Raw genomic sequence first — 22,128 nt, forward strand, 5'->3', positions numbered from 1 at the left:
GACATTATAATGTTTCCATCCAATACAATTATAAACGGTCTGTAAAAGATTTCCCATTTAGACAAAAGTACAGACCTGATACATATGTACAACTAAAGGGGAGGTGAGAGATATCGGTCTGGATTTCTGTTGAGCCAAATCGACTTGAGAATCCTTTAGAAATGGTTGACAGGACTCAATTGCAGGGTTTCGACTCTTATTCCCATTTCCTGGCTCTTTTACAGGTGTAGGCCAGTGGCACTATCGCTAGGGTGAACAGCTAAACACTCATGATAATTTTCATAGATGTCAGCCCCCTTCTCTAGGTAGGTGTGATTTTTCATGGAGGTGGTATGGAATGTGGGGGATCCCCTGATTATCAAGGATGATCATTAAAAGGGTTGATAATCAGGCATATTTGTGGTGAGTGGAAGGGTGTCTTGTCAAACCAGTGCTACAGTAAAGATATCCCATGCTGCTGTTGCATTAGGGAAACACCTTTGCTGAGTTACCTCTGCCAGAAGTGTTGGGCTGAAGGAAATGTAGACTCACTGAACACAAGAACAAATTTGAGCTGAAATGAATCCTTGATCTTATTCGTATTACTCAAGCATTTCCTTCTCCCAGTGACCGAGGGAAGGTCCAGACTGCCAGCTGTACAGAGGTCCAACCAGTGAAAAACATATTTTTGTTATTGGGGGAGTGTGTGCAGGAGAAATCACAGGGTAGGGTCATGGAATGAACAGGACTGGGGGTGGTGGGGGGGTGGGGGGGTGGAGTTGGGGAATAGAGGCAAGTGGAAGTGGATAGTTCACAAAGGCCAATCTCCTGCTACCCAGGTTGGGGGCAAATTGAGAGTTCTACCCAAACAAGGCAGATAAGTGGTCCCATTTTCCCAGTCAGGAAGACAGTCAATTTTCTCTGGGAAGGCAGGTAAGCGGATCGCAGGTGAGTTAGGAAGCTTGACCATGGACCTTCCACCCTAAATGTAATTGTTGTGATGGCCGGAATGAGGCAGATATCTCCCAATGCCAACCCAACTGGTCATTTACTCTTTCCCACCCACCTTTAGGGAGAAGAATATCCTAACCAAAGAGTGCAGCTCATATTTTTCACACGCTGAAGGGAGCTAAACAATTGGGGGCAGTCTCAGCTGGGGAGAAGGAGACAGCCCGAGAACTGGCAGCAGCATTAGAAGGGAGAGGTTACAAACAAGATCAAAGATTCATTTGAGCTCATCATGAATTTACTTTTATGTTCAGCAAGTCCATAATTTCTTCATCGGGGTCAGTTAGTTCAGTTGGCTGGATAATGCAGAGTGACATCAACAGCGTGGGTTCAATTCCTGCACTGGCTGCTGTTATGAAGGACTCACCTTCTCAATCTCTTGTCTCACCTCAGATTAAACGACAACCAGTTGTCTCTGTCTATTGAGAGACCAGCCCTATGGTCTGGTAAGATTATGGAAACTTTACCTTAATTCCTTTATCCTAAAGCTTCTGGCAGACATAACCCAAGAAGGACAAGTTTCTTAGGTGATTGTTACTGATTCTAAGTTAAAACTCTTTGTACAATAAGCAACTGCATCTATTGAAATGATAGTCCACTTAAGGAGTCCTCTCTCGCACAAAAGACATTAGTGGAAGACTGTTTGACCTCTCTTTATGTTTCTGCATATGCACACATTGGCTCAAATACAATTACTGAATCAATGATTTCAATCCCACCTCTTTTCTCTATATTAACGCATCCATTCAGCTCTTTCTCCCAGTTCAGTGGAAGCTAACCATCATTATCATCTTACTTAAGAAATATTATGATACTAGTTTTATGATTTGGAATGTAATTTACGCAATTATATTAATTGAATACAGATAAAATAGAATAATTCGGATTTAGAAACTATGCTTATTGAAAAGTTAAGAGAAAATATAAATGTACAAATGAGTAAACTAGGGCTCTTGTGACACATTAGCAGTGTTCTACCTCTTAGCCAGGTGGCTTGGGTTCATGTCCGACCTGCTCCAGAGATGTGTAATGATAACTCTGGACATGTAGATTAGGAAAATAAGTATCTATAAACTGGTAAATATTTGTAGACATATCACTTATTATAATATTTGCACATTCATATTTCCTTACCAATGTGTGTGCTATAGCAATAATAATTGGTGGAGTCTTCTGTTTATATTGGATGTTTTGTTTGCTTGTTCAAAAGGCAGAGAGATATCCAAGCTCTCAGCTAGTTTAAATGTTACAGGGGGACCAGGAGACAGAAGCAAGAATAGAAGGGCTGGCCCTCAGTGTAACTTGCATGTTCTGTGTTCAGTGCTTTATTGGTGGAACTATAGGTAGTTCAGCTTCATAGTAAATAGGTTGAAAATTCAACTGAATTATTCCTTGAATACATACATTTAACTCGTATTGTAGGCTATTGAAGTTAAACATAAAAAGATATTTCAGGTAAAAAAATCATGGTGCATAACCAACATTTTAATTTGTCAAACCTCATAATGACTGCTACATCGATACAAAATTACAAGCAAGATTCTATTAAATTCATTAAGATATCAAAGATAATCTGTAGGAGATATAATTTGCTCTGTACAAACACTGCTCCACACTTTTGAGGAATATTACGATATCCTGGAAGTCACTTCATTTTTCTGATAGTCATAATAAGTATTACTAACATAATTTAACATTCATATTGAATATATCTCACAGAGAAACAAAATTATCTTTTCCAAAATAAAGACATCACTATTAGCGGAGGTGGGTTCACAGTGATAATCACATTAAGCTAGTAATTCAAAGGCCCACATTCATGCTCTGGGGACATGGAGTCAAATTTCACAACAGTAGTTGGTGTGATTTAAATTCAATTAATAAATCTGGATTTAAAATATTATTTCCGCAACGGTGACTATGAAACAATTGCCACTTGTTAAAAAACAAAAAAAAAATCATTTCACTAATCTTCTTTTGGGAAGGAAATCTGGTGTCCTTATTCAGTCTGTTTTAAATGTGACTTCAGATAACTGCAAAGTAGTTGACTCTCAATTGCCCTCTGAATTGGCTTAGCTAACTGCTAATTCAAGGGCAAATAGGAATGGACAACAAACACTCACCTTGCCTCCAGTTTTATTATGGTATAGATTCCAGATCAGACACCTGTATCTTTAAGAAAGTCACATGGCATCACAATATAAAACATTCTGGTGTTTTATGCCATCTTGCCAGCAGCCATTCTTTCTATCTGAAGGAATCAATCAGTTATGTGTGTGTATTATGTACAGTAATATCAGTAAGCACCCAACCCAGATCATGTGTGTAAATCTGTGTTATTATAGCTTTGTAAGTAGTTACTGTTACAAATAAACTTCAAATATCTATTGCAAGAGGAACCGACTGAATGTGGTCTGGGATATGCAGATCAATATTCATTAAACCAACCCTCCATCATTGACTAGACACTGAACTAGATTTGCCATATAGGTTCTGTGACAAGAGCAGATCAGAGACTATGAGTCCCGCAATGATTAATTTACTTCCTGACTCACTAAAATCTATTTACGATCCACAAGGCATGAGCTAGGAGTGTGATGAAATACTTTCTTGCAGCTCCAATGACACTCAAGAAACTTGATACCATCCAAGGCAATGTAACCCTCTTGATTAACATCACATCCACAGACATTCACATCCTCCATCACTGATGCTCAGTAGCAGCAGTGTTTACCATCTACAAGATCCATTGCAGAATTTCACCAAAGATCCTTAGAGTTACATTGTAAACCCATGAACGCTACCATCTATAACAACAAAGAGCAGCAAGTACATGGGAACACTACCCACCTGGAAGTTCCACTCCAAACCACTCACCGTCCAAATTTGGAAATCTATCACTGTTCCTTTATTGGTGAAAATCCTGGAATTCCCTTCCTACTGCCATTGTGGTTCTACCTACAACAAATGGACTGCAGCAGTTTAAGATGGAAGCTTACCACCACCTTCTCAAGGGCAACCATGGATAAGTCATAAACGTTGGCCCAACCAGTAATTCCCACTTCCCAGTAATGGATTTAAAAATGGCAGCATGATGGGCAATATGTGGACAGTAGAAGGTTTCAGAAAGTGTAGACTAAAAACTGGTCATGACAGCTAGTTAGCTGCAGCAACTATACATACATGACAAATGTTACATATCCATCTGCAAAGACGGAAGGCATACTGCAGAGTGAAGTTATACCACCAAGTTATGATAACTACATTATGTCGAGATTGTTCATGTTGCACAAGATGTTATCTGAACATACAAAAACAATTACACATATCGATCCTTGTACTTGTGATTCATTGTCTGATGGGAGAAGTTGGGATGTTGAATGATGACACAGATTCCAGACCAGACAGGCCTGTATACTTAAGACAGTTACATCACACCATGATATGTTATGATCTACTATAAAGGTATCTTACTTGCCTGTCGTCAGTCTGCCTGTGTAAAGGAGTCAGTATAGTCAGTTGTTTATGTGTAGACTAATATAGAACAACATTAGTAAGTACTGACTATGCATGCACGGCTGTGATATCCTAATATTCTAAATAGGCATACCATCATACCAATATGAGTTAAGAACCCGACTGTTTGTGATAAAAATTATGTAGACTAATATATAGTAACCATAAAACTTCATCACTAGTGACACCCACTTCCCAAAAGAAGTGGTGAGAAGAAGATGTAAGAATAAATTTTAAAAATTACAGAAAGAGGAAACACAACATTGGTAGGACTTTTCAACAACTGATTATCCATATAGCTGTAAACTGGTTTATCTGTCTCTTTGCTCTGGTTGAGAAGATGATATTAAATACTAGAATGCCATGGAGAAGCTGTAGGTGATTGATTTATTACTTAACACTAATCAATTGACAAAACCGATTGACTTCTGTATCAAATTTAAGGGCATAGGATGATCCCTGTGTGGCATGTACTGAAACTAAAATGTACTTACCAATATCAATATTTACATACATGCTGAAAGAATGGAATTGTTGTAGTAACAAAAGAAATCTAGATAGCAATACCAACTAGAGTTGACAGAATAAATTTCAGAATATTCATGATCATCAAGTATTAAATTATTAACACAATTCACTGCTTAAGTTAGGAACCTGATCGATTTATTTTGGAGTTATTACTTTGCAATAATATGCGGTATGAATGGGGCTCTGAAATGTATGTTACTGTAGCCCAGTGCACATTTTCTATAAATATTATGATAATTATTAACTTCAGTTAAGTTGCAGCAGTGAACCAGATTCATAAAATGGAAAGTAAGCAAAATAGTACCATGAAATTCAATTAAGACTATGTGCTTATCCATTCATACTGCACCTGAACAAACAATTCCAGAAATTATAGATGAAAGCGTTTAATATCTTAGAAGAAAGAAAAAAATAGTCTCAGCCATCATTTTTCTTTCATTCTTGCATTGCATTATATTTAGCATTGGTTCTTTGTCAATTTTATCATCCTCTCGAGTTATAGATATGGCACGGCTCACATTCATGTCAGAGGCAGGTAGTCGCTCCAAACGTAAAGCCCGTTTCTTCAATAACTTTTGTCTTCCTTACAACTTGCGCTGTCATGCAGCACATATGCAGTGTTTACAGTTATATCTGGTGACAACATTATGACACAACGTACTAACTCCATAACTTGCAGGAACCTTCATCACCTGGAGAGATGGATTTTACACTGCTATCTGTGTACCTGGTAGGCAGAAAGGATGGACATGAAAGCCTAGAAGTGGTTGTGTTATGAAGGAGAGAAATAGTGGGATAACTTTCCCTCACCCCTCAGTTGTTCACAAGGTTTCTTTATTCTTTCATAGGATGTGGGTGACACTGGCAAGCACAGCATTTTTCTTCATCCCAAATTGTGTTTGAACTGATTGATTTGAAATGCTATTTCAGAGGGCAGTTAAGGATTATGGAACAGACTTCCTTCTCTAAAGGAGAATGGTAAACCAGATAGACGTTTACAACCATTATTCATGGTCACTTTCAATTCCAGATGTATTAATTCAATTTAAATTCCACTAGCTGCTGTGATGAGATTGCAATCTATGTCTCCTGCAGCATTAGCATGAGCTTCTGGATCATTATGTCACCATCTTCACCAATATGCCTAAGGCAGACAGTAAGAGTGAGAGAGTCTCCTGATTAGCCATGTTTGATGTGGAGATACATGTCAGTTTACAGACTGCAGACTAGTAACCTGTCCTGCGAAAACAAAAAACAGCTATCGATACAGATGTAAGCATTACGTTGGCAACCTCATATGCCACAAGGCATGGAAAAGGAACAAAAGAAGCATTATTTTGTAGGGATGGGGAGAGCTTACAAACAATCAACACCTTCAGAGAAGGAGGAGAAAATATATATTGTAGGAGTGATTTAAACCATTTGAGTGTTATGACTTTAGTAGATAGACACAAGCAGGTTTTCTGATAAGTGTAAATCAGAAGAAAAAACAGTTTACTCATTCAGAGTAATAAAACAGAACAAAATACTCACTTGATCAAACACACAGACAAATACTTATAAGAATGGAATAATGAGAAACAAATCACTTGTTTAGAACATAGAACAGTACAGCACAGTACAGGCCCTTCTGCCCACAATGTTGTGCTGAGCATTGATCAACCTAACCTACACACACCTCAATTTATAGCCGTCCATGTGCTTGTTCAGCAGTCGCTTAAATGTCCCTAATATCTCTGATTCCACTGCAAGCTCTTGTAGTGCATTCCACACATCCACCACTCTCTGTATAAAGAACCAACCTCTGACATCTCCCTAATATCTTCCTCCAATCACCTTAAAATTATGACCCTTCGTGACAGTCATTTCTGCCCTGGGGAAAGGTCTCTGGCTATCCACTCTATCTATGTCTCTCATTACCATGTAAATGTCTATCAAGTCATCTCTCTTCCTTCTTCTCTCCAGTGTGAAAAATTAATCCTTTAACATGAGATCATTGCAGGTCTGGATGAAATCATATCTCACAGTTCTTTGAATGTGAATAGACATGGGAAGCCTCTGGGTTTTCAGACAAATTGTGGTCAACAACTTGTTAAAAAGAGACTTTTTTTGCAGGTGGGAACAAATGGCCTTAGTCGAATGTTTGTTGATCACATATTGTCTTCTTGCTGGAGGATGATCACTGTTATGTCATGTTAGTTTCCAAACTGATTTGTCATTGGCTGGCTTATTATGCCAGGATCTTCCTTATTCATGAGAGAGTGACACAAAATTATTTTAAAGCCATATCCCAAGGAATCAAGAAATGATAGCTGATAGTCCTTTAGCAACTAGTGCTTGCTGAAAACAAGACATTTCTTCAAGACCTTTGCTTTGCATTTATCAGGACATTTTGCAAGAAATATCAAAGGAAATGAACATTTACACTGGATGAGAGGAGACTGCTGATTGGTTGGAAAGCAGACTTTGATAAGTTGAGGTGGTGTGACAGAGAATGTTTCACCCTACTACAATGCATTCACTATGTAAATGGTGTTTGCCACTAACAGGATAATGTCATCAAGCTAAAAGACATTCTGCTGATCACAAAAATTTTAGTATGAACATCATATCTGATATGAAACATCAACTTCACCACCTCCTGATGCTGCCTGGCTTGCTATGTTCCTCCAGCTTCCTGCCTGTCCACTCTAGATTGTATCAAAAAGCATATCCCTTCAGCTGTTCACACAGGCCAGGTACTGACTTTACCCAACCAACCTGCCCTTGCAAACAAACTAATTCAGGTTGTCAGGTGGACTCATGGCACATCTGCAAGTTATATACATTAATGCACACAGCCTGTCCTTTACTGATAGATTAAATATATACACACACATCGCACCAGTTACAACTCAACAAAGTAGGTCACAGTCATTCTTTGGTTAATTTCTCAGGAAATGCTTTTGCCGATTCGGGAAAATCTATCTAGTTTAAGATTTAAACAAAACTTGGCTGTTAGTAGTCAGTCATCATTTCACTAGAGCATACTGCATGGCAATGCCTTTATGAATCAGGGTCTGCTTGCTGACCAAATCAGCACTCTGCTCTCACAAATTATAAATATTGTTTACCCTTTATATTAGATAAAATTATTTAGATTTCTCTGAGATTCCTCCTCATGCTTCTAAACTGTAGTGAATATAATCTTTACTAACTCAATCACTCCTCATATGAAAGTCCTGTCATCCCAAGAATCCGTTTTGGAAATCTTCACTGCACTCCCTTGATAGCAAGAGCAGCATTCATCAGATAAGGAGACTATATTCTAGATGTGGCCATTCAATATTCTAGATGTGGCCACACCAATGCCTTGTATAATTGCAGCAAGACATCCTTGTTCCTGTATCTGAATCCTCTATGAAGGTCAACATACAGTTTGCATTCTTTACTACATACTGAGCCTGCATGCTTACAAGATGACTTTCAGAGACTGGTGCAGGAGAACACCTAGGTGTCATTGAATATTTCCCTCTCTCAATTTACAGCCATTGAAATAATAATCTGCCTTTTTATTTTGGCTACTAAAGCGGATAACCACATATTTATCCACATTGTAATGTATCTTTCATGCAGTTGCCCACTTATTCAGCCTGCCAAATCACCCTACAGCATCCTTCTCATAGCTCACACTTCCAATCTTGTCTCATCTGCAAATTTTGAGATATTACATTAAGTTCCCTTATCTGAATCATTAACACATATTCTGAATAGCTGGGGTCCTAATATTCTGCAGTACCCCACTGGTCACTGTTTGCTATTCAGAAATTGACCTATTCTAAAACTATTCCTGCTTTTGTTTCCTGCCTGCTAACCAATTTTCTATCCATCTCACTACATTATGAACTTCAATTTTACACATTCATTTCTATGTGAGACATTGTTAAAAAGCTTTCTGAAATTCCAAATAAACCATATGCACTGGATCCCCCTAGCAACTCTTTTAGTTACAACCTCAAAGAATTCAAGTAGATTTGTCAAGCATGATTTTCCTTTTGTAAATCCATGCTGACTGTGTCTGATGCTACCACTGTTTTATAAGTGCTCTGCTATAAATCCTTGATAATGGACTCTCACATCTTCCCACTACTGATGTCAGATTCACTGGTCTCTAATTCACTGTTTTCTCTCTACCTCCCTTTTTAAATTGCAGGGTTAAATGAGCTACTCTCCAATCTGTACGGAATGTACCAGAGTCTAAACAATCTTGTAAGATGACTACCAATGTATCCACCATTTCTAGGGCCACTTTCTTAACTACTCTGGGACATATATTATCTGGCAATTGGATTTATCAGCCTTCAAACCCATTAATTTCTTCAACATCATTTTTCTACGAGTACAGATTTCCTTTGTTCCTCCCTCACACTAAACTATTTGTGTGATTAATTAATCCACTTTACTTCAAATACACCATGCATTGAGATGCAAAGCCTTAAGTTCTGTTGTTTTATTGTTCTTTATCCCATTACCAGTACTGTTAACTGTGGCCTTGTTTGATTCTAGCCTTTGAGTCCTCTTATTCCCCTCTCTATCTTTTACCTTGGTACTTCTTGCAAATTGTCTAGATGAGGGTAAGACAAAAAGCTTCAAAAAATGTGATTTTTTCCAGCAAAGAGTAGCTAGCATTATTGGCAGAGTTCCTCTTGAATCACTGATCTAGAGGAAAATAAAGACAGCCAAATACTCCATGATCACATAGAGAAAAGGGGCAGAAAGATCCAGGACAGTGAATCAGCCATCCAGTTAAAGCTGGACAAAGGTCAGTCTACTAAAGGTAAATTCATGCTTCTGAAGTCTAAAGTTGTTAAGGACCAGCATATGTAACAGAGATAGTTAGATGAATCTATCAATAGTGATACTCTGACGTTTCCTTTCCCAATGCGCATTTTGAGAGTTTGTTGAGTCAAGGTACGATTTGATTACTTATGTTACTTTGTATATTCAGTTAAATTGAAAAATTTAATGATCTGTATCTGGTTTTATCTCATCAGGTGTTTCAATCTGACTTTCGGAGGATTGAAGTAGCACACAAGAAGCATGATTCAGATCACAAAGTGGGAGATGGTGGTGAAGTGGTTATATCTCAGGGCTAGTACTGCAGAGGCTGATAGTAATGCTATGGGTACAGCTAATTTAATCAAAGCAGCTGGTGGCATTCAAATTCAATGAATTAGAATTGAAGGCGAGGTTCATTAATAGTAACCATGACAACTATTATTGATTGCCTTAAAATCTCCCACATAAATGCTTTTTAGTGAAGGAGATTTCTGTCCTTAGCTTGTTGGCATGTAATTTCAGGCTTAACTTCCCTGAAATGCCCTAATAAGTCCCTCAGTTCAAGGACATTAGGGACAGACAACAAATGCTGGCCTTGCCAGTGATGCTCACATCCCATTAAAGAATAAAAGTAAGGAAATGTTATTGTAACATCCTTGGATAATTAGACAGCAGGCACACACCTAAATATAAGGTACTCAGGTCACTTAAAGATCTAAATCTGGGAACAGCCTCAATGTGTATGGTGATGGGGGTGATCCGATAACTTGTCAAAAGCAAAATCAGGTCTCCAAATGCGCACATAACTTAAAGCACTACCTGATTGGCTTTTAGTAATTATGCCACTGGTATGTAGGAGGAAATTACTATCAGGAAGTCAGGAAATTACTGCAAAGAAGAACCAGAAAAGAGACACAGCAGCAGCAGTGAGAGCCTCAAAAGAATAAAGCATGTTTCTATTTGTCAGGGTCTGAATAAGTTTATTCTTTTAATGTTAGTTTCTTTAAGAAGTAATATGCTAAAACATTATTTTCTGTGGCCTGTTTTTATAAGTGATTGTAAATATAATATCATAAAAGGCCTATGGAATTTTATTTTAAACATATGTTCGAAAACAGTATGGGATTATAATTTTCTTCAGAATGTACTATGCAAACTGGAGGTTCTTGTGTCCAGTACACTCTCTAATATTCAATGTTATGATAGTAACAAATTCATTTTAGATTAAAAGGCAAGCAGGAAATTTTGAGGCTGTACAAAATGGATAGCTCATCAGCACAGACCTGTAAAAGGATAGGATGTAACATATTCCTCTTCCTGTCCACCGCAGTTACTTCAGTGCTCATAACTTATTTAACCCGAGTTTTACCATATTTTGACCAACTAACACAAAAATAATGGTCTCAGAACAATGGCAACATGTTGAAGATTAGGAAATAATGCTTAATGGTGAAGGAGAGATTAAGTTGTAGTTCAAATAATTTGTAGCACTCGGAAATGGAACAAAAACAATTTGTGGAGCAGAACACAAATTCTAATCAATTTGAAATTCAATAGAACTGAGATCAGAGACAGATTTGGTTGTGATCTATAATAATGGATTTCCAGTGGTGAACCAAGTTTGATGCCAAAAGAGGTGGGAGGGTGGAGTGTTTCAGCCACATAAGTAGGTGGTTTTATGTAGGGTAGGATGTTAGAATGTTAAAAATCTGAATTCCAATCCCAACACATCTGCTTCAGTTTTAATGGGGTGGGACAGGGAATGCATATGCAACGAACTCACTCTCAGGAGAAAGGGTGGAAATTTAAATACCATAATGATACTGTGTGCCTCATGTTTAGCACCATTTTAAGCTTAGTCCTGATTGGCTTAATTTCCAAGTTTTGGGAAAGTCAGCAGCTAAAGAGATGAAAGTACTGCCAGATCCGGGTGCTGGTGACTTTGCATTAACCTTTTGGATCCAGTTTTCCTGCTTCACCAAACCTTCACAATTGGACAACCCCACATCCTGTCGATCTTTTCCTGACTCTTCTGATTTCCACTTCAACGTCTCTGATCACCTGCAGCAGGCCTGTTAGTTTCTCTGACTGCTCTCTACAATCTTCCCTTTGAGCTTTGCTCTTCAACCTGTTCCAGATTCCAATCTTACCTTTGGCCTCAGATTTATGCTGATCTGAATACCCGTCTTCTCTCTGGCTTCTAATATTTCCCCAGCCCACCCCTGCCAAGTCTTTTCTATTTCTTTGTCCCTCCTATTCAATGGCCATCTGTCAAAAGCATACCTGCCCAACAATCAGACAGCTTCTAATGCTGCGAGGTAGAAATAAAAAATATGCATGCTAAATTTGGCAGGATCTGCTAGAAATTCATTACTTTAGGTTTCCTGTCCTCTAAGCAATCTCCAGCATCCTTTCCTGCCTCTGATTGAATATTCAATGTGACATGGTCATCTTATTTTTCAGCCTAAACAGAAAATAAAGAAACTTCAGCAGCTTAGATCCAGATCACTTTTCTCTTAAATGCCATGGAGGTCAGTCTCCTGGCACTCCTCAGAACATTAACTAATGCTACACCATTTAGTAATGCCTTCACCTTCTTCTGATCAATGCTCATCAGGGTATCCCTGCCTATGTGCTTAAAAGCATCATAGATTAGTAAGATTTCATTCTCTTAAGTGATACTACTTTTTCCTCTATTACTCTCCTGAGATCAGATACTATCAGTAAATCTTCTTTATGATAGTGTGCTGCATAAATCTGTCTCTGTGAAACATTCTCATGGAATCACCATGATGAACTTAGAATACTGAGTCTTTGAAAACTGATGCATCAAACAAAAGAATTAATTTTGTACAACCATAAAATAGGTAATAATTTTTACTGGAGTTTTGATTTGTTTTCAACCCAGAATCATTAAAACTATTCCATTGGCAATAAAACCTTGCAATTGTAAACCCAAGGATAAAACATATGGCAACGTATTATTATGGAACTGGATAAAAAAGTAATTAATTCTCCTCTCTTGTTTTGAACTCAACAGCATTTTTCATGAATTAAATAGAGCTGGGAAGCAGAAGGAAGAAAGGGTAAACAGTAAAGAAATGAAACTTGGGCCAAATCGTGAGTCAAAGTGATTGTTTTAGGAATCAGACTGAAAGCAAGGTGGAAGATGGCAAGGCATTGGGAAACGAGGGGAAAAACCAGACGGAATGCTCGCAATGGCAGCCAGAGTGGTTCATTAAATTGAAGTGCAGAGAATGGGCACAAAAGCATATATAGTATTAGGGGAATGAAGCATGTACTGCTGAAAAAAGATCATTGAGATAATGTAGAATGAGGTCATGAGAGCAGTAAAAACCAAAGAGCTCCAGGAGGACAAGAGCAATAGTCATCTTCTCAAATTACATAGTACCATTAAAATAGAAAGGGTATGACTAAGAATTGCGTTCCATATGTGTGAATCTAATATATTTGTTACTGTTTTTATATTAAATATTTGCTTTCTCAAGAAAGAAGTAGCTCAGTTGACAATACAGCTCCACTTTATGCTACATACATGGTTAAACATTAGGTCAAAAAGTACACAGCTCTTCAATACTGCCAAAATCTGGGAATCAATGGCACTCTTAATTTACCATTTCATCAGGCCTATATAAGTTTATGGTTATGCCTTTGGGATGATGAATCCATTTGCTATATTATTGTGGTATCAGCTTACATGGATTCCAGGAGACCTGTTGCACTGCTAGAGGAGTGACAGAATTTCTCAGTTGCATATCCATCCTATCTGTGACCCTGCCCTAAATACTCAGAACAGGATCATTAATGAATTGGAAGTGGGCAGCTGGCCAGTATCGAGGCACCTTCAGTTTTAACCAAATGTGCAAGTAGGTTGTTATTGGCTGATCAGCCAAATGGCCTCTTTCAGCACTGTAGGGATTCTGTGATATCCATCAAGGTTTGGATAACATTCAGGTTTGGTAATTAACATTCAAACCATACACATTCCAGGCAATGGCTATTTCCAAACTACAAGTTCTAAACACCTTCCCTTGATGTTCAACGACAGCACCAGCATTGAGCGTCCCTTCATTGACATCCTGGGATAACATTAACCAGAAACTTTTGATACCAGCCTTGAAGATAGAAATTTGGGCCTAACTGTCAGTGGAATGTTTGCCAGTGGAAGCTGTCACATCTGACAGGAAACCTACCCTCATTGGTCATAAACATAAGAAAACGTATCAGCAGAATCACTAATTCACGATCGAAAGTGAGAATGTTGTTTGTTTTTTTTAATTCCGCAAGCCCAAGGACAGTAAAGTCAGCTGAGGTCAGGAAAATTAACATGGAGCAATACTCGGCAGTAATAGTGCGATAGTACAAGTGCTTAAGCAGTAAATTCAATATTGGCCATGTTGAATACAGCAATGATATGTCAAACCAAGAGCACTTTAGTGTTGATACTCAAAACAGCAATTGCAATTCATGTGATTCTTCCAAGTAATCCTTCCAACATTTGGAATGAAATAGAATCAAGTTTCTCTAAGGGTGTTAAGAGTAAAACCAGAAATAATGACAATTTATTAACAGCAAGGCAAGGCCAATAAAAATAAACTGAAGTATATGGCTTCTAAATCAGAGCAGTTTATATCAACGTTCACCTTTGGCCCACTCTTTTAAGTGTTTCATTGAAACAGCAGGATGGCCTCAAACAATTCCCGTTCTGCAAATGTCATCAGGCAGCCATAAGAAGCAGATCAAGCAGGGTCAAGCATGGCTAAATCATCTTTTATCTGCTAAAGAAGTGAACTTTTCATTCCCATAAAGTAATTGATGTGTTGGTTCAAACAGGATCAAATGAAACTTATACTGATGTGCAAGTTTGAGTATTAAACAATCTTCCACATATATATGTGATTTTATTTTAAAGGTAAACACTTAGTCCGGACATTTTTAACAAATTAAGAGACTAAGAAGAATTAGAAATACATGAGCAATGGTGAATTTAATTGGTTAACATGGATAACTTTGTTAGTGCTGGCATAGTACACTCTTTGGCCACTTTAACGACTATCCTTGAAAACATAGCAATGTGGTTTTATTGTTTGCAAACAGGAGGTTGCAGTTACTTACCGTATGATTCTGTGTGTTTATGACAGCACTGCCATCCAACAGGTAGTGTGTCTCTGTGTAGTTTTCAGCAAAAAGCACACTGCAAAACAGGAACAGTATGAAACAGTTAAAAGCATAGTCCCATATAATACAGAGATCATAAACAGTTCATTGAATATATTGTCACTGACAAACTCTGGATCAGATGCACATAGTATGATTCAAGATAAAAAAATCTTTCTTCCTGCAAATCTAAAATAATCAAGAACCAGTTTTTTCAAGTGCATAAAACTTTGCAGGATAACAATTTTTCTTTAGAGTTATACTAGTTTTTTGAACATGGGCAGAACATTAAGCATAGAGCTATTTGGCCAGTTTCTCATAACTGCCAGAATTGTAAATTATTATACGTGATTTCAAAACTCTCAGGGTCTGGACTGATATTTAATAGGGTGGATGTATTCATGAAAGGAAGTGCATTTCCATTATATGTCTCATTGTATATAATCCTTCTGATGTTACTCTTGAAGCAGCAAGCTACATTATGCTGTCCATAACCCCAATGCTCTGCCATTTCATCTGAAATGCAAATCATGTTGCACTGAATATTACTCACCCAGCCCGGGTCAGTATGCAGCTTGAATGGTGTTCCTGTCACCCATCCTCCTCCCCTGACCTATTTTATGGTGGGACACTGCTCAGTATTGCTCCATTTCTGGGGAATTGAATGGATTAAACAATGTAAGAGCTGTTTACTACCTAACCCCAATGCCTGGACCCTCCTCAGGCCTCAGCTGGGAAGGATGCAGCATCAGGGTGAGGGTCCAATGTTTTAGGCTGATTAGAGAGGCATTTAGTGAGTTGAAATAACCTGGAATTTCATTACATTTTTGCAGCCAAATGCTAAGATATTAGGCTTTATTATGGCACTTGTGAAAACAAATGGTGCAGAATCTGTCACTCCATTTTGCCAGCGGCAAAGATTTGCATCCTTTGCTCCATATATTGAGTTGTGGTGGTAACAATTTCAGATATGGTTACAGAATTGAGTCCATTGTGAAGGTTTATGTCATCATGTATACTTCAGCTGGTTACTTCATACAGTCCCAATCAGAAATATAGAAAAACACATCTCATAGCTGGGATTTACTTACTGCAATGAGGGTCTCTCCTACTTTCCTTCTGCCACCAGCAGAACCCATGCATTGTTTCCATGGGGAAGGCCCAGTGCTGGTAACCTAACTGGCTAGCATCAGGGCTTTCACACAATTAAAATGCCAATGGGTCAGCGATCACATCCATGGGAGCTGCCTGTCAATCTGGTGGCTGGTGTCTGCAGTGCTCCAAGTCTCAGCCCAAGGATTGCCGCTGGGTAGATTGTGAGAAACTTATCCCCATGGCAGAAATACCTAAGATCAGAGGACATGAGCTTGAGGTGAGGGTAAGTAGTTTAGAGGAGATCTGATAATTTTTTTTTGCACTCACAAGATGTTGGGAATATGGAATGTGCTGCCTATGAGGATGATGAAGGCAGGGACACTCACAACATTCAAGAAGCATCGAGATGAGCACTTAAAATACCAGGACTATGGATTAAGTGCAGGTAAATGGGATTAGTTGGTAAATGGTATTTGTTGGTTAGCACAGATATGGTGGGCTAAAGGGCCTGTTTCTACGCTGCATGACCCTATGACTCTATGGATATCTGGACTCAGGTAAATAGTACAGCATAGGGAATGGTATGGGCTGGGGAATGAAATGAATGGGGCTAGGTGTAGAATGGGGCAATAGCAGTGAGGGGATGGTAAGGAGTTAGAGGCAAAGGTCAGGAGTTGATGTTCAGCAATCCGTAGCTTCTCAATTCCATCAATCAGACACTAAGTGTCTGCAAATTAGGGATTCGGCTTCCTACCAGGCTGCAGGCAAATCTAAAAGGCTTTTAGGTCTACTAAATTCCAGTGGGCTCACCCAGCTACCTGGTGGTATTGGTCCATTCATAAGCTTAACTCAACACCAGTAAGCAGAATTCCCATGTCGGGACCTTCCTACTACTAAGTTAGTTGCATACAATTTTCCTGATGCGTGGAATTAAATATGGTTACAGCGTCCTGATTTTCCCTTACAACTCTGCCATCATGACTACTCTGAATGGTTCAAGTAAATTCAGTAGCAAATACTAATTTTAGTTATCTTAACATTTCCCAGTGCATGTGTTGGGAGCAGACAGCATCCTTCCAGAGTTTGTTACGAAAAACCTTTATGGCAAGACATTTTCATCTCATAAAATTTTACTGCTTAAATTTAAATATCAGGAGACATAACAGTTTATATTTGTTTACTGTTCACATAATTCATAATTAGAGTTAATTAATTCCCAAGACCAGTGGTGACAGCAATGAAAAGATTAGTAACTACATTTGTGCATTAAATAAACTACATGGATTAGTCCAAAAGAGCTCATCAATTACTGAATGCAGATAACTCATCCTTAGAAAATGAAATGTTGTGGTTTAATGTTGTGATAGATAACAGAGGTACAAGCTGCTGTAAGGTAAATGCATTTTCAGAAGGTGTTCAATAGAGTATATGACAGACAGTTCAATACACAAAATTCAGGCACATGTCAGAATGTAAATAGCAATTTGGTCAATAGATCAATAAACAATGTGTTAAGGGTTTTTGCATATATTGGAGAAGCATTATAAATAGTTTACCCTGAGGTCAATGGATACTCACCTTTAATTCTTACTGCTTATGGATCATATGGTATAAATATCATTAAAACATTTGTTTATAATGTCAGAGTCTTGGGTAAACAACAAAGAAAAGAGCAAAATACATGGTGGTACATACAAGAATAAGTAACGAACTGGCGGATGCAATCTATAACATAATGGTAATGAATTTCTTTGCATTTTTCAGCATATGCTGTGCAGGATCAACACAGAAAGCTATTTCGTGAGAAAATTTGTTGAGCTTGTTTATGGGCAATTTTTCCTCGTAAAACGGGTCTCTTGAGCTTGCTAGTGGCTTTTGAGCCTTGCTGCAATCAACTCAATGAGTCCCGCTGGTTTAATTTGCATGTGTCAGAGACAGACCCAACCAATTCTGGGTTTCCTGACTTTGCACGACTCCTGTACTTTGTGCAATTTTTTCTGAGACACAGGAGGCACAGCAGCTGCTGAGATTACCTGATCAGGATGGAAAACTTTATATGGTGATTTCTGTAGCTTGAAAATGCTTTTTCATATGATCCTAAGTTAGCACAGCACAGAAAAAGCCCAATCAACCCATCAACCCTGCACTGGCTCTTTGAAGGACCAATCCAATTAGTCCCTTGCTGTTGCTCTTTCCCAACACACCAGTAGTATTTTGTTTACAAATATGGACTCAATTCTGTTTTGAAGGCTGTTATTGAAGCTGTACTCATCACCTGATAAGCAGGGTTAATAAAAAACATTATTAAGAAAGCTTTTCCTTTTATTGCCTCTGATTTTTTTTAACCAATTATCAGACCATTACGCTGTGTGCCTATCTAATTTAATTATTAAAACACAACTAAAGGAACATGCGGTTACACCCAATCACCCATTCATTGGGATGTACAATCTATGTACCTGGAGTGATACCGACACTGAATTTCAGTCCATTAAGGTCCTCAGCCGACCACATAATTGAACCACATTGTGAATAAAAATGTTCTTTTGATGATAAGCAGAGTACAGACCACAATAAATAAGCTCAAGCTTGCTAAATTTAAAATATAATGTTTACCAGTTCCATGATTAGACAGTACTTGCTGCATGAACAGGAGTATGTTAATAGCTATTTCAACAAACAATTTCAGAAAATTGGTCAAACTCATCATGTGACTCAAGTTATGCTTGGAGGAAGAAGATCATATTCATATGCAGGGATTCATTCTTCTTTAAAAAAAATTGGAACATTGAATTTTTAAAAAATTATCTGGGAACTGGGGTGCCTACAGTTTCCCTTTGCTTTATACTTGGCAGTGCCTTCGCCTATCAAAGCTGACTTGCCAATGCAACAGTACCCTTTTCTCCTGGTGTATTTGTTGTGGTCAATTGAAATTCAGCTTTCTTGTGTTTATCCTGATGAGTGCAATATGAAAAGCTTTGGCTACATCTATTTCTTTTACACATTACATTGATAGATTGAGATGAAGTACGGTAAAACTACTGTACAGAGCAGTCTGTTTCAGCGCACAAAATGCTTTTTCATTGTTTACAATATTATAAAGATTTGTTACTTAGGCAAGTATTGAGTGAAGTGATGAGTCTATTGGCACGAACACTGAGAAAAGATTAAAAGACAGCTATGAACAGTGCATGTCCTGTTGAGAATGCATAATCTTTCCAACACTATCCTGCAGCCCTGGTGAGAGAGATGAAAGCCAGTGCCAGTTGTTACAAAGATGCTTTATATTCAATGTTGCTTGGAAGACTATTGTTTTGAAGAATTGTGGAAAATTGATTCATTTCAAGTTTTATAGAAATACCAGTAAGTGTTTATTTTAGAAAAATAAGTCATAGAAAGTTCACTGTGCACATTAGAAATTTTGTTTCAAACAAGGTTTCTTAGAAATCACGTGACTGCTGATAACTGTTTGCTTTGCTATTGATCCGTTCTGCAGCTTTTTTGAACAGCAACTGACTTGGAGAGGTTATTTGGTTCAGTTGGAAGAAATTCTGATTTGAACATGTTGATTTGGAGAAAAGCTTACGAAGAACAAGCTGCTCAGTTGGATGCTCCCTTTTTTCTCGAAATAAAACCTCTCTACATCAGTTCAGGGTGAAACCCAGTCATTCTTTAGAAATTGTGATTGAAGAAACAATTCAAGTTTCTATCTCTTGAGCAAGCTGTGTGTACAAGTTTACAGAGAGATTTTCATAGGTTAAGTAAATAGGCAAAGGGTTGGCATATAAATTATAATGTAGGAAAATATAATGTTGATAATTTTAGAAGGATGAACAAAAGAACGAGAGTATTATTTAAGTGGGGAAACCTGCAGAAATTCCAACATTCCGGGCTTGGAGGTACTTGTGTATGAAACATAGCAAATAAACACATAGGTACAGTCGGTAATCAGGAAGGCAAATGGAAGGTTGGCCTTTATTTCAAGGAGATTAGAGTATAAGACTAAGGGAAGCTTACTGCAAATGTACAAGGTGTTGGCGAGACCACATCTGAAGCACTGCCAACAGTTTTGGTCCCCTATTTAAGGAAAGATATTTCACTGAGGACAGTTTAGAGTAAATTCACTAGAATGATTCCTGGCATGGATGGATTGTTTTATTAGCAAGGTTTAAACAGGTTGGGACTCTACTCATTGGAGTTTAGAAGAATGAGAGGTGATCGCATTGAAACATATAGGATTCTGAAAAAGCTTAACAGGGTAAATGCTGAGAGGACACTTCCCCTTTGGGAGAGTAAGGATCAGAAGGTATAAAATCAGAATAAACTGGTATGAATTTAAGACTGAGATGAGCAGGAATTTCTTCTCTTGGAGGGTTGAGATCTTTGGAACTCCTTGTCACAGAGAGCTTTTGGAGGCAGAGTCCGTGTGTATATTTAAGGCTGAGATAGAAAGATTCTTGATCAGCAGGAGAATTAAGCATGATGGGGAAAGGGCAGGAAAGTAGACATGAGGAACATTGGCCAGACACTATGCTTTGAATGCAGAACAGGCTCAAGGGGGCCGAATGATCTACTCCCGTTTCTCTTTCTTATGGTCTTACAAGACTTCGGAGACAGTAATGCTTTATTCATGACCACGTACCAGAACATGAAAGCTATAGACTCCAGACTCTTCTACCTTCAATGAATATCTCATTTTCCTGAAGAGTGTTTGTGTGTTTTGGGAATATTTAGGGGCATATTATATCTATTTTCTATATTACAGATTGTGCACATCAAGCAATCATTGCATCTTTATAAAATGTGCTCTGCTTTCATAATGAACAAACAGCTGTGTTTATTAAAAAAACTGATTGCTAAATTCTGTTTTTTCAAATTGATATAGATAAGGCATTTAACTGGTTATCCTGTTAACTGGAAAAAATTATTTAACGTTATGACCTCCAGAGTAGTGGGACTAGATTGCTAGTGCATACTCCAACCTCAGTCATAACTTTAAAAGGAAGAACTATTCTGGGTACTCAACTAGGGCAATATTAAATTAGAAATGCATTTCTAATAATTGAAAAAGGACACAGGAAATACATTAGGTTTCTTGTGCATTACTGTATCAAAGAAGGGGAGTCGGTAGCTCAATTGGTGAGATGGCTGGTTTGCAATGCCCACACTGACTGAGGTCACCACGAAGATCCTACCTTTTTGACGTTTTTCCTTAACTGAGGGGTGGTAACCTCAGGTCAACTTCATCACCTGCCTTCTCTCTTGAATGAGAAAGCAGTCCTATGGTCTCCTGGGTTTGTGGTGACTATTACATCAAAGTGGCTTTGGCAGTCGCTCAGTCATTTCCACGGGTGGTAGATTTATACCTTAATGGCTTATAAATTATCACCAAGGTTAGGCTAACTGAACTTCCTCGGAGGTTATAGTTAGAAGTAAATATAGGAGGGCTAGGAGGTGACACATTGAGGTAAAAACACTACATTCTGAAAGTGGAAGAACAGCAATGCAAGCCAGATAGTGAAAGTGAGGACTGCGGATCCTGGATATCAGAGTCAAGATTAGAGTGTTGCTGGAAAAGCACAGCAGGTAAGGCAGCATTCAAGGAGCAGGAAAATCAACGTTTCGGGCAGGTTCCGATGAAGGACTCCAATCCAAAATGCGATTTTCCTGCTCCTCGGATGCTGCCTGACCTGCTGTGCTTTTCCAGCAACACACTAAACCAGATGGTGAGTCAATTGAATTAGCAATTGTAAATGAAGCAGCTTGAACATGAAAGAGAAATGGAAACAAAAAAATACTTAAATGAGAAGCGTTCCAGAGAGCAAGAAAAGAGAAAGAGCACTTCAAAGAGTGGATTAAAAGGCAAGTACACTTTAACATAAAGAAAAGGCAAAAGAAAGAAAATTTAAGAAGGTAGAACTGGAATTTGAAGCAAGGGAAAAGGACAGGGGGTATTAAAAATACAAGTTTAGAAACTGAAATGTCAAAAAAAGAAAGCTCTGGCTC

General features: G+C 38.2%; 1 protein-coding gene across 3 annotated transcripts in view; it reads right to left on the reverse strand.

The window, feature by feature from the left end:
- The window catches only part of adam12a (ADAM metallopeptidase domain 12a), a 350,417-nt gene that overhangs the window by 137,055 nt on the left and 191,234 nt on the right, over window positions 1–22,128 (reverse strand). For all 3 annotated transcript variants that reach the window (XM_072557568.1, XM_072557567.1, XM_072557569.1), the window contains one exon: window positions 14,986–15,064. In XM_072557568.1, coding sequence (XP_072413669.1) covers window positions 14,986–15,064 — 79 coding nt within the window. The remainder of the gene's footprint in view (window positions 1–14,985; window positions 15,065–22,128) is intronic.

This window comes from Chiloscyllium punctatum, chromosome 38 (genome assembly GCF_047496795.1).
Source record: "Chiloscyllium punctatum isolate Juve2018m chromosome 38, sChiPun1.3, whole genome shotgun sequence".
Classification (NCBI taxonomy): Eukaryota; Metazoa; Chordata; class Chondrichthyes; order Orectolobiformes; family Hemiscylliidae; genus Chiloscyllium; species Chiloscyllium punctatum.